Genomic DNA, 16,404 nt, shown 5'->3' with positions numbered 1-16,404 from the left:
ATAAATTGCTAACTAACTTGAAAATAAATAAAATAAGATACAAAAATCCGAATTTTTACAAAAGGACTTTACACAATACAACCATGTATCTCGTCATATGATTATCATTTTATTCCAATAGTTTATTTACGAAACTTAAAATGATAATTTAACTGCCACAACAAACCACAAGACCAGCTTTCTCGCACTCATATAGGTTGTCGCCTCAGTATTAAAAGCCGTGGTTATTGATCGCAGTTGAAAGAGAGTTACTCATTGATGCCCTCCTCGGTCGCGAGATACGGCATGTTGTGGAACGAACGGTCGAGACAAGCAGCCACATTCTTGTACTCATCTTCTTCTTTTTCTTCACCACCTCCTTTGGTATGCATTACTTCCTCTGCTCTGTGCTTTAGTGTCTGAAGCATTAGCTCAGGCTCATGCTGCACTGCTCGGAGAACATCGGAAGAGGACTGACCAGGCACGGCTCTGGTCACTACAAAACTATGTGGTCCATCGCTCTGCGAGACACGGACAACGCTTAGCCCGCCAAACAGATTATAGACTCCACCCATAGACTCCTCATAAGCCCCTCCAAGGAATAAACCCAAAAAGTACCTTCCATTGCTATCTATCTCGTGCAACGGCAAGCTAGACTCGCCGCCTATGAACTTAACGATCTTCCCTTCACTGTCACACGTTATATCAGACAAGATCCCACAAGCCTTAGGCTCTTGATCGAGCTTATGGATAGGAGCGATAGGAAACAGGTGTCCCATCCCCCAGTGGCTAGAAGTCGAAGTGAAAATCGATAGGTTGATGTTGTAAGTCTGAACCGGATCCGACCTGCCTATAGCCTTCAAAACCCATTCGCATAACCCATCAATAGAACCTAACTGCTCGATGTTCAAAACACCATCTTTGAAACCTTCAACACATCTCTGTTTCAGCTGGTCCACGTACAGTAGAGACTTTTCTTGGTCTCCACGCATCACAGCCGTGTATAGATCTTCCTCACCTTCGAGCAGTAACTGAATATCATCAGGCTTCGGTTGGTGAGTTATTGGCTTAACAGCTTCAAAGATCAACACAGAATGATGAGAGACTATTGCTCTCCCACTTTCACTGCATATCACCGGATGTTTTACCGATCTCCGGTCACATACATACCTGCAAAATATTATCATAATTAATTACAGTAAAATATTACAATATATAGTTATTTTTGTAAATTATTAGTTTCTTTTTGTATTTTATTTATTTGGTATAGATCATTGTAAGCAAAATGTACCACATAGGTTTATTTTAGTATAAAGTTTTCTTATCCATTTTAAAAATAATAATAGACTAAGGGAAAGTAATCACAATGATCTGAAAAGTGATTTGGATGTAGGAATAGTATACTATATCACAATGATTATCTTATAAAAAAACAATAAGAGAAAAAAAAAAAAAAGATTACTCAAAGATTTTTTTAACATGGATATAATTTGCATTGCAGTTAGTTGATTTTAAAATTTTAAATTATGATCACAGCAAAGAAGTTTTAAAAATATTAATAGTAATATAGGTTCAAGTGAAAACAAATTTTCAAAAACTGTAACTTATCAATAGATTATATAAAAGAATATTTTGTAAACATACCCTTATGTAGAATAATCTGCCCTAAGCGAATGTTGAAAACTTTGCTGGGTACCTGATGGAAGTTACAACAGCTTCAGCATACTCCTCGAGTGTATAAGCAACCGAGATATCACCTTCTCCAGACTTAGACCCGTCATAGTCAATCCCCAAACCACCACCAACATCAATAACTCTCATATGTGCACCAAGACGCACAAGCTCACAGTAAATCAGAGCAGCTTCGGAGACACCATCAGATAGCAAAGAAGTCGTTGGAATCATTGAGCCAATGTGAAAATGCAAGAGCTGGAGGCAGTCAAGCATACCAGACTCCCTAAGCTTCGCCACGACACAAACAATCTGAGCACTTGTCAATCCAAACTTTCCCTTTTCACCTGAATTCGACCCGTAATAATTTGTTTGTTTGGTTCTCAGCTTAGCTCTTAACCCAATGACAGGCCTCACGTTCATCTTCTTGCTAAGGTCGATAACAAGATCAAGCTCATGTTCTTGCTCGAGCACAATCACTGTGTTGAGCGCAAGCTTTCTACCGAGGAGAGCCAAGGATACATACTCAGCATCTTTGAAGCCGTTACAGATGAGAAAGGCCTCAGGGTTGCCTTTACACAAGCAACTCATAGCTAAAAGGATCTCCGGTTTACAACCAGCTTCCAAACCAAACCGGAAAGGAGAACCGAAATTCACGATATCCTCCACAATGAACCGGTCCTGGTGGCATTTAACCGGATAAACACCTTGGTAATAAGAACCGTACCCCTGAGACTTTACCGCGGAATCGAACGCGGACTGGAGACACTCGAGCCTGTTCTTTAAAACGTCAGGGAACCGCACGATGAGAGGAAGCTGCAGCCCTAAACCACCGGAGGCTTTCGGATCAGTCAAATGCTTAACTACTTTGAGGAGATCGATGTCTTGGTGAGGCAGAGTGTCGGAGCCATGAGGACGAACGGAGATGTTACCGGAAGAGTTGGCGGTGAAGTATGGAGCTCCCCAACCGTCGATGCGGTAGAGAGAGGCGGAGAGAGAGGGATTCCAACGGGAAGAGCTGTCGGAGGAGGAGGAAGTTGGTGACGCCGGGATAAACACGTCAGCAGGCATCTTTCGAGAGAGATTGAAAGGTACAGAAGATGTAACTATCCCCGCCGTAATGACCGTTCAGAAGAAGAATCAAAGAAAGCTTGAATGTAGAAGAGAAGCTTTAGGTTGAGGAAGGCAGATTAAGCTCTATTTGTAGTTTTTGTAATTCTATTTAACTTGCACTAAAAACTACGTGGCAAGGGCATCTCCATCCCTACTCCATTTTTTCCTCTAAAATGGTGTAAAAGTGAATATGGAGTAAGGAATGCTCCAACCCAACTTCATATCTCACTCCATAATGAAATTTACTCTATAAATGGAGTAATATATTTTTTGTTTGTTCATCATTCCATTATGGAGTGAAAAATGGAGTAGAGTTGGAGCAATTTTACTCCATTTTCACTTTTACTCCATTGTGGAGAAAAAAATAGAGTTATACATTGGAGATGCTCTAAAAACTGTAAGTTTATATGGTAAATTTTGCAATAAAGTTAAAAGTTATCATTTATTAAAATTTATGACTAATAACATTTTTGATGTATAAGTTGCTTCTAAATAAAGAATTGAATATATAAATTGATAAATAAATTTTTTTGTAAAGCTCTTTTTAAAACAAATAAAAAGAAAATTTATTTTAAATAAGCATAAAAAGTTTGAAAAAGAATTTTCAGAATATATTATTTTCTTAGTATTATATAGAAGATTTGAAAAAAATATTAGAATAATATAGACTATCATGAAAGATATATTCATTAAAATTAATAATTTATAAAATCTTAAAATAAAACAAATAAATATTACCCCCACTCTCCCCCACACCCACCACCAATATTTCCAAATCTACGTTTGCATCTTATTTGTTCAATATATATTATTTTGTAAAAAGTCGTGTTCACGATTTTTATTTTTCTTAAAACGAAAAAAAATCAATCAAATTTGTAACTCAACTTTTAAAACATGGGATTTTGGTTGATGTAAGTTTATATTTTGAGTTAGCAAATTTATAAAGGGTCTAAGTCAAAATTGTAACTCAAGTACAACATATTTTAAAACAAACATAAAATCAAAAAACTAAATTTAATGCATGATTAGGAACATTTTTGAGTTACAAGGCTAACTCAAACTTAATCAATGGTAACTCATGTCACCAATCAAAGCCATACATATATCCATGAAAATTATTTCACGTGTAAGTATAGCAAATTTCTGCAAAAATCTATAAATAAATTAATATCAAAAGATGATCTGATATTAGTGTTAGCATTATATAATTAGAGTCTCATATAATTAACACGTGTAACAATTGATTGATTCAGTTTATTAAAACCAATTAAATTAAAGTTTTGTAAGACTCTTGTGGTCTTTTAGAACATTTCTAATGTACATTTATAAATATTTTTAAAAAACAGAGAATTCTGTTATAAAAACTGTTTTACTATAATGTATGTCATATAGTAGATTTTTCTATTTTTAGAAGAAAATATAGATAGATATTATTTTTATCCCTATTTAAGGATGGAATTATTTTTTATATATTCCTTCAAAATAGAAAAACCTCTACTATAGAAACATATATAAATTAGAACAAACTAAACATATATATAATAGAATTTCTATATAAATATAGAGATGAACATAGAAATTAGATGAAACGGTCTTACTGCTAATAATGCCCTAAAGAGATCCCAAGGGGCGCGGTCTTTACTTGTGGCCCTGCATTTCACTGTCCTGACAGAGGTTCAAGGGGCGAGGTCTTGAGTTGTGGCCCTGCATTAATATCTCCCCACAACTGCATTAATATTTCCAGAAAGATTTATACACGTGAAAAATCTTGCATATCGATCAATGATGTGTATTCCAACTAGAGATGGTCGTCCTTGTCCCTTATCCGCATGAGTAGAAGAAATCACAGAGAAAATAAATAACAATTCTCTCAAGATTAATTTTTAGAGTATTAATAATGTAATAAATGTTTTTATTTATTTTTATTATATAATTTCTAATAACTATCAATACAGTATATTTAATAGATTAAAATAATTCTAATTAATGTGTTACAATTTTACAATTAATTAATATTAAGTACCGAAATTATCTTTAAAATCTATATAAAAATTATTTGTGTTTTAAAAAATAAATCTAAAAAACTATTATTCAGGAATTGAAAAATTAACCATAAACTATTACTCGAACATGGTATCAAAAAAATTATCTAAATTCTCTAGACATTATTTGAAAATTGACTTAACAGGTATTATTACCATATTAATTTTGAAAGAAAATGATGATATGAAATATTAACAGCGATGATATAATTTAAAGTTAATTGTGACATATACATTTATATTTAATGTTGATTTATGTTTTTGATAAATAAAATAAGATAAAAAAAAATCTGAATTTTACAATTTAAACAAATACAACGATGGATCTCGTCATTTGATTATTCCAATAATTTATTGAAGAAACCTAAAATGAAAATTAAACTGCAAAAACAAACTAAACGACCACCTTTCTCACACTCATAGGTAGTCAAAGCCGTCATCGTCGAAGTGCTAAAAGCCAAAGTTATTGATCGCAGCTGAAAGAGAGTGGTTACTCACTGATGCCCTCCTCGGTCGCGAGATACGGCATGTTGTGGAACGAACGGTCGAGACAAGCAGCCACGTTCTTGTACTCATTCTCATCTTCTTCTTCTTCTTCACCACCTCCTTTGGTATGCATCACTTCCTCTGCTCGGTGCTTTAGTGTCTGAAGCATTATCTCGGGCTCATGCTGCACTGCTCGGAGAACATCAGAAGAGGACTGGCCAGACACGGCTCTGGTCACTACAAAGCTATGTGGTCCATCGCTCTGCGAGACACGGACAACGCTTGGCCCGCCAAATAGATTATGGACTCCACCCATGGTCTCCTCATAAGACCCTCCAAGGAATAGACCCAATAAGTACCTTCCTCCACCTCCATAACTGTCTATCTCGTGCAACGGCAAGCTAGACTCGCCGCCTATGAACTTAACGATCTTCCCATCACTGTCACACGTTAAATCAGACAAGACCCCGCGAGCCCCGGGCTTTTGGTCGAGCTTATGGATAGGAACGATAGGAAACAGCTGTCCCATCCCCCAGTGGTCAGGAGTCGAAGTGAAAATCGATAGGTTCATGTTGTAAGTCTGAACCGGATCCGACCCGCCTATAGCCTTCAAAACCCATTCGCATAACCCATCAACAGAAACTAACTGCTCGATGCTCAAAACACCCTCTTTGAATTCTTCAAGACATCTCTGTTTCAGCTGTTCAACGTAAAGTAGAGAGCTTTCTTGATCTCCACGCATCACAGCCGCGTATAGATCCTCCTCACGTTGGAGCAGAAATTGAATATCATCAGGCTTCGGTTGGTGAGCCACTGGTTTAACATCGGAGGCAGCTTCAAAGATCAGCACAGAATGATGAGAGACTATTGCTCTTCCACTTTCACTACATATCACCGGATGTTTCACCGATCTCCGGTCACATACGTACCTGTAAAATATTATCCTAATTACTTATTTAATTATTTACGGTAAAATATTACAATATAGTTATTTTCGTAAATTAGTTTCTTGATATAAAAATTTTCGAAAATGATTCATTAGGTATACATAACTGTAAAACAAAATGTACCATATACCGAAGTTTTAACCATAAGGTTTTATTTACAGATTTTAAAATAAATAATAGTATACTAGGAGAAAGTAATCACAATGATATTGATAGTGATTTTGGATTAGGAATAGTATATTTTGTATCACAATGATTATCATTAAAAAAAATAAGCAATAAGAGACAACAACAAAATCAAATAAAAAGGAAAAAAAAATATTCAAAGATTTTTTTAAAGATGGATATAATTTGCATTGCAATTAGTTGATTATAAAATTTTAAATTATGATCATAGCAAAGAAGTCTTAAGAATCCTCTATATATTAATCTTGGAACATTACAACTTTTAAGTGTCTCCACGTGTCATCACTAAGATGATTCTCAGAATCTTCAAATATAATTTTTAAAGATGGATATAATTTGCATTGCAATTAGTTGATTATAAAATTTTAAGTTATGATCATAGCAAAGAACGTGCCATCACTAAGATGATTCTCAGAATCTTCAAATATATTTTTTAAGGATGGATATAATTTGCATTGCAATTAATTGATTATAAAATTTTAAGTTATGATCATAGCAAAGAAGTTTTAAGAATCCTCTATATATTAATCTTGGAGCATTACAACTTTTAAGTGTAGCCACGTGTCATCACTAAGATTATTTTCAGAATCTTTAGAAAAATAAATTGGTCCATTTAAATATAGATTATTCCTTTCTTATTAAAGGAGAAACATTCATAGAAATAAACCTTGGCCTCATATGTTTATTACATGAGTGTCATTTCCTATGTGTCATCACCTCATGCACTCTCATTAACTTTTTAAAAAAACCCTTTGTGAACTAGAATAATTACAACCAAATGTCATTGGTCATATACATTATACTATATGATTACAATCCGATTTGAAAAAAAAACAGGAATTTATGACAGACAGAATATTAACTCTTTTGTAAAAGGCAACAAAATAAGTTCGACATCTATCAAATCGTTTTATGAACATTTTTGTTTACGTTAATTATAATGCAACATTTTATGAACATTTATAAACTAATATCAAATCGTATTATAATGCAACGTTTTATGAACATTTTTGAAACCGAATCAACATTTTATGAACATTTTTATGCAACATTTTATGAACATTTTTAAACTAATATCAAATTTCTTTATAATGCAACTAAAGAAACGGGAATAATTTTATGAACAATTTTATGCTTATTTTAGGAACACGTATTATAATTGAACGTTTTATGAACATTTTTGTCAACGTTAATCATAATGCAATATTAACTCTTTTGTAAAAGGCAACATTTTTGTCAACGTCACATTTCTTTTCAATAATAGTCATAATATCATTGTATTCACCCTATTCATTTTTTATTGTTTTGTGGAGTTGAAATATTTGATTGATTATTAGTTGAGTCATGATTGATTGAATAACAGAATATAATCATAATATTTGTTTCTTATATAACGAAACATGAATAAAATAATTATTTGAAAACATGGCAAAATTGATGGGAATTGATATTCTAATCAATTCATAATCTTTATTTGGGTATTGATATTCTAATGTTTGACACTAAACCGATTTCAATTGGTATATGGTTTGGCTTTGTTATAGTTATGTTCCATTTTGCCTTGGATTTGAACTATCTAAAGTGACGCCATAAAACCTACGTTCTAAATGGGATACCGTATAATTTCAAATATGAAAACTGATACACTTACTATTTGGTCAAATATCATATTGAATATTTTTTCCCATATTATGTTCGAAAATATAGTACTTACCGATTTCTGAAAGCAAGATTGCGTGTAGTTAATATGCGTGATCAATCCCATTTATGCTCACAAACCAATCAAAATAATGTCTGATTTGTATTCATATTCCTGAGTAATTTTCGGAAACAACTTCTGTTATTTTAAATATGATTTTTCCTTATATGTTCACTGCATTTAATATCCGCATATATGATTTATTTTCAAAAGCTTGAATACATATTACAGTCACAAGATTGAATCTAATTGACTGAAATTCAAATTTATAGGAAACTTAAATCTTCGTATATGCCTAATATGGTAACAAATGATTAATTTCTCAATCACATTATACACTTTCCATTTACTTATTCCGTGTAGTTTTATTTGTCTAATACTATAAATATATGGCTACATATAAAACATTGACTCATATTAAACTCATAGCTACCTCTTTTTCAACCAAAAAAAATCTCAGAAACAAAGAACTTTCAAACAAACTAGGTAATGTGGAAGCCCCCTTAGTCCAGTGGTTTGACTAAGGGTTCATTAATGCTTCTACACCAGGAGGTCTGGGGTTCAAACCCCAGAAAACGCAAATTATGCAGATCATAGAGAAAAATGGTTACAAGAGGTCTTCAGCATGGTGCAAGAGCGTATCATCGAACATGGATCTCATAGGGCGGCTCGGAGCGAGAATTGTCGGCTGTAGAATCGTCTATGTAATATTTCTCATCGTTGTAATAGCATAATTAATCAGACGTTCAAAAAAAAAAAAAACTAGGTAATATATTGTACTAATTGAGAATAAACAAATTTATGGAATTGATATTCCTTTCATATATTGCTGAACTTTTTTCTTTTTTAAGGTCGCCTGAAGTAAGTCACCAACATCGATGGGTTTTTCAAAATCATTTTTGAACTTAAAGATGTTCCAAAAATCAATGAGTTCAAAAAAAGGTATATCCCATGAGTTTATTTTGTGAATTTGGTTAGTAGTTATGTTTAGTTTGCTAAACTAATTTTTAGTTTCTTCTTGGTATATAATTGCAAATCAGAAGTTTTGAAGATCCTTCTTGCGGCATTTTGGTTTTTCAGATTTTAATTTATTTCTTTATAATTTGGGATCGTTAGTACTTTTACTTTTCTTTGCCTATGTTTTTTATAATATTTTAATCATTATTTATTATGATCGTAATAATTTTTTTTCTTATTTTATGTTTTGTCTTAAATTCATAATAAATTAATATAAGTTATTGCACACTATTATATCTTTGTTACCTTCAAATGTTTATAATTTACAGATAACCACTTAAACAATCTTTAAAATCAAAAGAAAACAAGTTTACAACTTATATACATGCACAATTTATAGATTTAATATATGAAAATTAATTTTAGATCACTCACTCCGCGCAGGGCGCGGATATCACCTAGTACTTTTTATTTATAAAAGAAACAAAATAAATAGAACTTATTTTTACATGTTTAAATACTACAAAAACATTTCAATCAATAAGAAATCAATTAAATTAACAGATTATTTTATTTGTATTTACTAAATAATGGTTATATCATTTAATTAAGTAACATAATAATTCAATAATAGCCATTACATAATATATATATATATATAAACGTTATACATTGTACAATAAATATAATAACAAAACAAATGATCAAAAATGATAAAATATATGTTTTTTAAAGAAAAATGTTTAACACTAATTGTTAACAACAAATTTAAACTGATTATAATTAAATTATTAACAAGATAAATTACACAAAATTATTATAATAAAATTAATTAAGCTATAAAAATGAGTAATATGATCAAGACATATTTACAGTTGTTAATTATTTTATATCTATTATTTTCTCTATCAAAATTTTGTAGAAATGTTATAATTTCATAAAATTGTAAAACAATTAATGAACTTTAAAATTTAGATTAAAAGGTGAAAAATTATGAAACAATAAAAATTTAATCAAATTGCATTACATATCAGTAATCTATCGGTTCAATCGGTTAATCTCGAAATATGGATATTTTTAAAAATCTAAATCAAATTATTAGATCACCGGATTAACTGGTTTGACATGGCTCAAATTTAAAAACATTGATTTAAATGCAAAAATATATTAAATACATAAAATTCTTACGAATTAACAAAATATTTGTTAAGTTATTAGTGAAATTTTTCATCATAAATTAACAAAGCGCTGATCAAGATTATCTTATCAATAGAAAGAGTACTTTTTAAACATGCCCTTAAATTTTATGTAGAATAATCTGCCCTTAGCGAATGTTTAAAAGTTTGATGGGTACCTGATGGAAGATACAACAGCTTCAGCATACTCATCTAGTGTATAAGTAACAGACTGATCAGGTTCTCCAGACTTAGACCCGTCGTAGTCTATCCCCAAACCACCACCAACATCAATAATTTTCATATGTGCGCCAAGACGCACAAGCTCACAGTAAATCTGAGCAGCTTCGGAGACACCATGAGATAGCAACGAAGACGATGGAATCATTGAGCCAATGTGAAAATGCAAGAGCTGGAGACAGTCAAGCATACCAGACTCGCTAAGCTTCGCCACGACACTAACAATCTGAGTACTAGTCAATCCAAACTTGCCCTTTTCACCTGAATATGAGCCGTAATGATTTGTTTGTTTGGTTCTCAGCTTAGCTCTTAGACCAATGACAGGCCTCACGTTCATCTTCTGGCTAAGGTTGATAACAAGATCAAGCTCATGTTCTTGCTCGAGAACAATCATAGTGTTGAACGCAAGCTTTCTCCCGAGGAGAGCCAATGAAACATACTCAGCGTCTTTGAAGCCGTTACAGACGAGAAAGGCGTCAGGGTTGCCTTTACACAAGCAGCTCATAGCTAAAAGGATCTCCGGTTTAGAACCAGCTTCCAAACCAAACCGGAAAGGAGAACCGAAATTCACGATATCCTCCACAATGAACCGGTCCTGATTGCATTTAACCGGAAAAACGCCTTGGTAATGAGAACCGTACCCTTGACTCTTAACCGCGGAATCGAACGCGGACTGGAGACACTCGAGCCTGTTCTTCAACACGTCAGGGAACCGCACGATGAGAGGGAACTGCAACCCCAAACCACCGGAGGATTTTGGAACCGTTACGTTCTTAACGACTTTCATCAGATCGATGTCTTGGTGAGGCAGAGTGTCGTCGCCATGAGGACGAACGGAGATGTTACCGGAAGAGTTGGCGGCGAAGTAAGGAGCTCCCCAACCGTCGATACGATAAAGAGAAGCCGAGAGAGAGGGACTCCAACGAGAAGAAGTTGGTGAGGCCGGGATAAACGCGTCAGCGGCGGTGGGGAGAGAGCCATCGTCGGAGAAAACGTAACCAGTATCGACGCACGCTACAGCAGGCATCTTTAGAGAGAGATTGAAAGGTTTAGAGCCGACGAGGCGGAAGGTGTATCTATCGCCGCCGCGATGACCGTTTCAGAAGAAAAGTCAAAGCAAGCTTGAATGAACAAGAGAAGCTTGATGAGGATGATGAAGGCAGATTACACTCTACTTGTTTATATAATAAGGGAGGGAAAAGTAAGCAGACAGAAACAGAAGATGGTTATGATATTTGGGCCGTGGGGCCCATTTATGATATTTCCTTCTTTTTTATTTTAATCACTAGAATTTATTTCCTTGATTCACCAACATATAAAGCTACTGTTTCTTCAATTTAAATTTTGTAAAAGTGGTTTATAACCAAACATGTCTAGGCATATATCACCAACAAAGTCAATTAAAAAATATAGCTACTATTTCTTCAATTTAAATTTTGTAAATTTTAGTTATATATATCCATAAAACTTATTGCCGGTGTAAACATAGCAAATTTCTGCAAAAAATATAAAAATAAATTATTATTAAAAGATAAACCTGGTAAAAACTTGGCAAAACCAGTGAACCGGGCCAATCAATAAACCTAGTTCCATCAAATACAAAACATAATTTGGCTAATCTTCTTTATTAAAATATTTATAAATGGCAATTCTTGATCGATTCAAGATTCTCAGTCTTCTTTTAAAAACGAAAACCATTTTTTTCTTATTTTTTTGGTTTTTATTATATACACCTTTCTATATATTATTATAAGCATCCATGGAAATAGTTTTACATACCCAATAGTATGCATTTTTTATATTATTTTATATTATTTTATATTTAAATTTAATTTTTTAAATGGCAATTCGTGACATTTATTTTCTTGTTACATTATTTTATATTTAAATTTATGAAGACTACTTTAGTATTAGTATGCATTTTTTATATTTATATTGAAAGTTTTAATTTTCTATATATAAATAATAGTGTTAACAAATGAATGAAATGACATAAAATATTAGTGGTCACAAATAAATTTAATTTGATAACTATGTTTTAAACGTGCGTACGGGCCCATGCTTTATGCAAATACATTGTTATCAGCAGCTGCAGTCTACAGTGTAAGCGGGCCGCTTTTATTTGGAAACATGTAAATAAATTGTTGTCAGCAGTTTGCAAATTAAGTTAAACCCATGTCAGAAAATATAAAATTTACAAAATTGATTATGTTTAGTCTTCCCGTTCTTTATGATTTGTTACTTTCTGTAGCTCTATTAATTTTTTTGTTCTTCTCTCGTGTCTATAGTCTATACGTGCAATTTATTTACCGTGGGTATGAATGAATAGCTTCACCAAAAAGTAACACTAGTACATTTTTTCTTTAGTAACGTACAACTTAATTAAAAAAAAAGCAAAACAGATTCCAACTTCCAAATCCAAGAGCAGCTGAACCGGACGTTGATAAATCTGATATTGAGTTGGAATATGCATTAGAATAAGTTAACAGAAAACGCGTCGACTGCGGTAAAAGGCGCTTACTGGATCTGAGGGCTCATGTCCACCACTCCTCTTATGGCGATCGTACATGACTGCTCTTTCATACCACTATTCTACTATATCCCTTTTTCTCCAAAAGAAACTAAATAAAAAATCGTGTCTGCTCACCACGGTTCGGATAAGTCCGTATGAAAACTCTAGAGAGGGCATGTCATGGGCTGCACCTCCCGTCTGGGGACTAGGTCTATGTCTTTAATGGACTTGGATTTAACCCATTTTTCTTTTTGTTTTTCTTTAATGCATGTCTTACAATATAATTTACTATTTTAAAAGAAAATATAGATAAATGTTACTATTATCTCTATATTACGCATGAAAATATTATTTTATATTTTACTTAAGAAAAATCTACTATAGGAACATATATAAACTAAAACAAACTTGTATATATAATAGAATTTCTATATAATTATAGAGATAGAATGAACATGGTTTTATTGATGAATGCTAATAATGCCCTAACAGAGGTCCCAAAGGGCGAGGTCTTGGTTTGTGGCCCTGCTTTTAAACTAACTAGAAATTGATCTGTGGACCCGTGCTTATTCAGATCCAGAAGGACTCAACCCAAAATCCACACATAAATTTATAATATTTAAGCGTGATCTAATTTCAAAACAAAAAAATAAAGATACCCAAAAAAAAACTTGTACATAAATGGATAGTCAATGTTCATGTCTAACTGATTTTATAAACTAATAGAAAGAGTTATTGCTATGTGTTTGGATAAATTAAGTGAAATAAAAAGAGTTTCTTATTTAGTAAAATAATTATATGGAGTAGAAAATTAAGTGACAATAAATGTAATACATTTTTATTATTTTGATTTAAGTTATTATTTTATTCAAAAAATGTGTCTTTGAATTATGTTTTTGGCTACATAATTTTTCACATAATTAAACTAAAATTTATAAAAAGGTTTTAGTAAAACAAACTAAACGAAACGTTAAATGCAAAATCCAATTTTTTTTTTTTTATAATTGACACAAAGTTAATATTGATTAATTAATTAATAAAAATCTGTACTATTATTATTATTATGGTAATATAATTAATGATGTGATGCATTATTCAAGTAATATAATTAATAAAATTGCTAAAATAAGTGAAATATGGAAAGACATTTAATGTATTTATATTAATGAAATTATTAAAAAACATTATACTTTTTTTATAATACTATTTATGTTTCCAAACAATTCTCATATATATTGTTATCTATATTTCCAAACAATACCAAAAGATATAATGCTAAAGTGAAAGGTTAGCAAAGTTCCGGAAAGATTTATACACGTGAAAAATCTAGCATGTCGCGATCATTGGTGTCTATCCCTCCCAACTAGAAATGGTCGGACTAGTCCTAGTCCCCAAGTCCATACGCGTAGAAGCAATCACAGAAAAAATAAATCTTTATTTTAAAAATCTATAAAAAAAAATTATCATTCAGGAATCGAGAAGGTAACCATAAACTATTATTCGTTCGATCTTAAACAAAATAAGTTATTCAAGTATCTCTTAAGATCAACTCCAATAAAAATTCTCAAAAGAAGTTATTCAAGTATATATATATATATATACACATATCTTCATATTTAGTAGAATAATCTTAGAGCATCATTAACGTCGAGAAACTCAGAAAAAATAATGTTACACAAATAGAAATTATTAATAACATGCTGTGTATTACACTATTGGTGAAGCTATCTTTATAGGACAGATAGAAGAAATATTCTAATGAGAGCTTCTCATCAATAGGAACCTCATCAAAACATGTGTTAAGGGGTGATGCTTAACTAACTTCTATTTTAAACTTTTGCACAAAAACTTTTAAAATGAGTGCAAAAAAAAAAAGTAAGATTTTCTACGAAACACACAATAAGAGATCAAGATGGTTTGAGAAATCAAACTTCTTTACAAAATAACTGTATTTTTTTCAAATCAAAACAAATAAATGTATTTAAACTTCCTCAGGACAACACAAGAATATAGAAACATACCAAGCTCCTCAAAGCTTTTTATTACAGAACCGAACAATAAGAGAACCCCTACAACCCGGATGCAAACCACCGAAAGAGAAAAAGGGGATGACGAATAGGTGAGTTTGCTTCCGAAACAAAGTCCCAAGAATCCAGTAAATCTGTTGGTTCCCGATGATAAATACTAAAAGAACGAAAGAACAAAAACGCACACAGAACGAAAAGGAAGTACATTCTCTCATCCTCAGAACGATGGCAAATCATTCTCATTCAGCTCTAGACTGGCCAGCTCTAGAGGAGAGGATGATTCCAACAATAAGCCCGTAAAGAGCGAGCGCTTCTGCGAAAATAAGGATAAGAATCATCCCAACAAAGAGCTTAGGCTGCTGAGCATTTGCCCTGGTGAAACAAAAAATTGCAAACAGAACAAGTCAAGCAACAACGTTACACATGCATTCACTTATGAACTATTATAAGTTGAAGTACCTGACACCGGCATCACCGACGATCCCAATGGCCATACCAGCGGAGAGACCAGCAAGACCACAAGCAAGACCGGAGGAGAGGTGAGCGTAACCATCGAAGAGGTAGTAAGACTTAGCCTTGGGGTTAATACCAGTACTGATGATAACAGCAATAATCAAACCGTAGATACCCAACACACCAGCCATAACAACTGGTACGATGGACTTCATCACCAGCTCGGGCCTCATCACTCCCATGGAAGCCACACCAACACCACTCTTCGCCGTTCCATAAGCTGCTCCCATACCTATCCAACGAAATTTCAACAGATTCTAATCAAATCACTCAAGATCACTCGAACCACAACAAAATCGAACTAAATCTCATATCAGGTCAGATCCAATCGTAGATTCAATTGATCGAGCCTCGTCGATGAATCCTATAAGCGATCAGCGTAGTTTACGAGGCGATTCTCAAGCAATTATGCAAATCTCATACGAAGATCACGATTCACGAACAAGGATGCAGATCAAATGGAAACGAGATAAAACAAAACGATGAGAAGAGAAAAAGGAAATTACAGGAGAAGACGAGAGCGGCGGCGGCGCCGAGGAAGCCGAAGAAAGGAGCTGTTTCATCGCCGCTGAAGGTAGACATGTTGAAGCTTTTTGTGTGTAGATTTGGATCTGAAATCTGAGGAGCGAGTCGATGATTGATTGATATCTGGCGAGAGAGAGATGGAGCAGCGTGGATATCGCTGCGTTTTTTCTTTTTTTATTTTATTTAATTTTTTTTGTTTCTTTCAGATGAATGGTGGAAGGGAGCAACGTAGCTTGTTCTTTTTAACAACAGAGACGACCACGTCATTGGGCCTGGGCCTACTTGTGATTCACTTAAGAAGCCCACTTTCTAATATGCCAGCTTATATCAAA

At 33.1% G+C, this 16,404-nt stretch overlaps 1 protein-coding gene, 2 long non-coding RNA genes and 2 pseudogenes across 4 annotated transcripts; 2 read left to right on the top strand and 3 right to left on the bottom strand.

Annotated features, from left to right (window-relative positions):
* Positions 1–3: 3 nt before the first annotated feature.
* Positions 4–2,867, bottom strand: LOC103835465 (annotated as a pseudogene). The gene is made up of 2 exons (XR_001956489.2): positions 1,676–2,867; positions 4–1,149 (listed from the first exon to the last, which is right to left on the bottom strand). The product of XR_001956489.2 is annotated as an arginine decarboxylase 2-like (transcript).
* LOC117132463 lies at positions 2,505–15,192 on the top strand. The gene is made up of 2 exons (XR_004456026.1): positions 2,505–2,741; positions 11,543–15,192. It is a non-coding gene; the product is annotated as an uncharacterized LOC117132463 (long non-coding RNA).
* On the bottom strand, positions 5,013–11,535 carry LOC103835252 (annotated as a pseudogene).
* Positions 6,220–8,962, top strand: LOC117132466. Its single transcript, XR_004456029.1, has 2 exons — positions 6,220–6,814; positions 6,929–8,962. It is a non-coding gene; the product is annotated as an uncharacterized LOC117132466 (long non-coding RNA).
* On the bottom strand, positions 14,970–16,318 carry LOC103835158 (V-type proton ATPase subunit c1). The gene is made up of 3 exons (XM_009111311.3): positions 16,054–16,318; positions 15,494–15,779; positions 14,970–15,406 (listed from the first exon to the last, which is right to left on the bottom strand). Exons 1-3 carry the CDS (start codon positions 16,127–16,129, stop codon positions 15,274–15,276), a joined length of 495 nt encoding a protein of 164 aa, XP_009109559.1. The 5' UTR covers positions 16,130–16,318; the 3' UTR covers positions 14,970–15,273.
* Between the last annotated feature and the right edge of the window lie 86 nt (positions 16,319–16,404).

This window comes from Brassica rapa, chromosome A01, assembly GCF_000309985.2.
Source record: "Brassica rapa cultivar Chiifu-401-42 chromosome A01, CAAS_Brap_v3.01, whole genome shotgun sequence".
NCBI classification, from domain to species: Eukaryota; Viridiplantae; Streptophyta; class Magnoliopsida; order Brassicales; family Brassicaceae; genus Brassica; species Brassica rapa.
The sequence above is the reverse complement of the archived record's forward strand: the minus strand, read 5'-3'. Positions and strand labels throughout refer to the sequence as shown.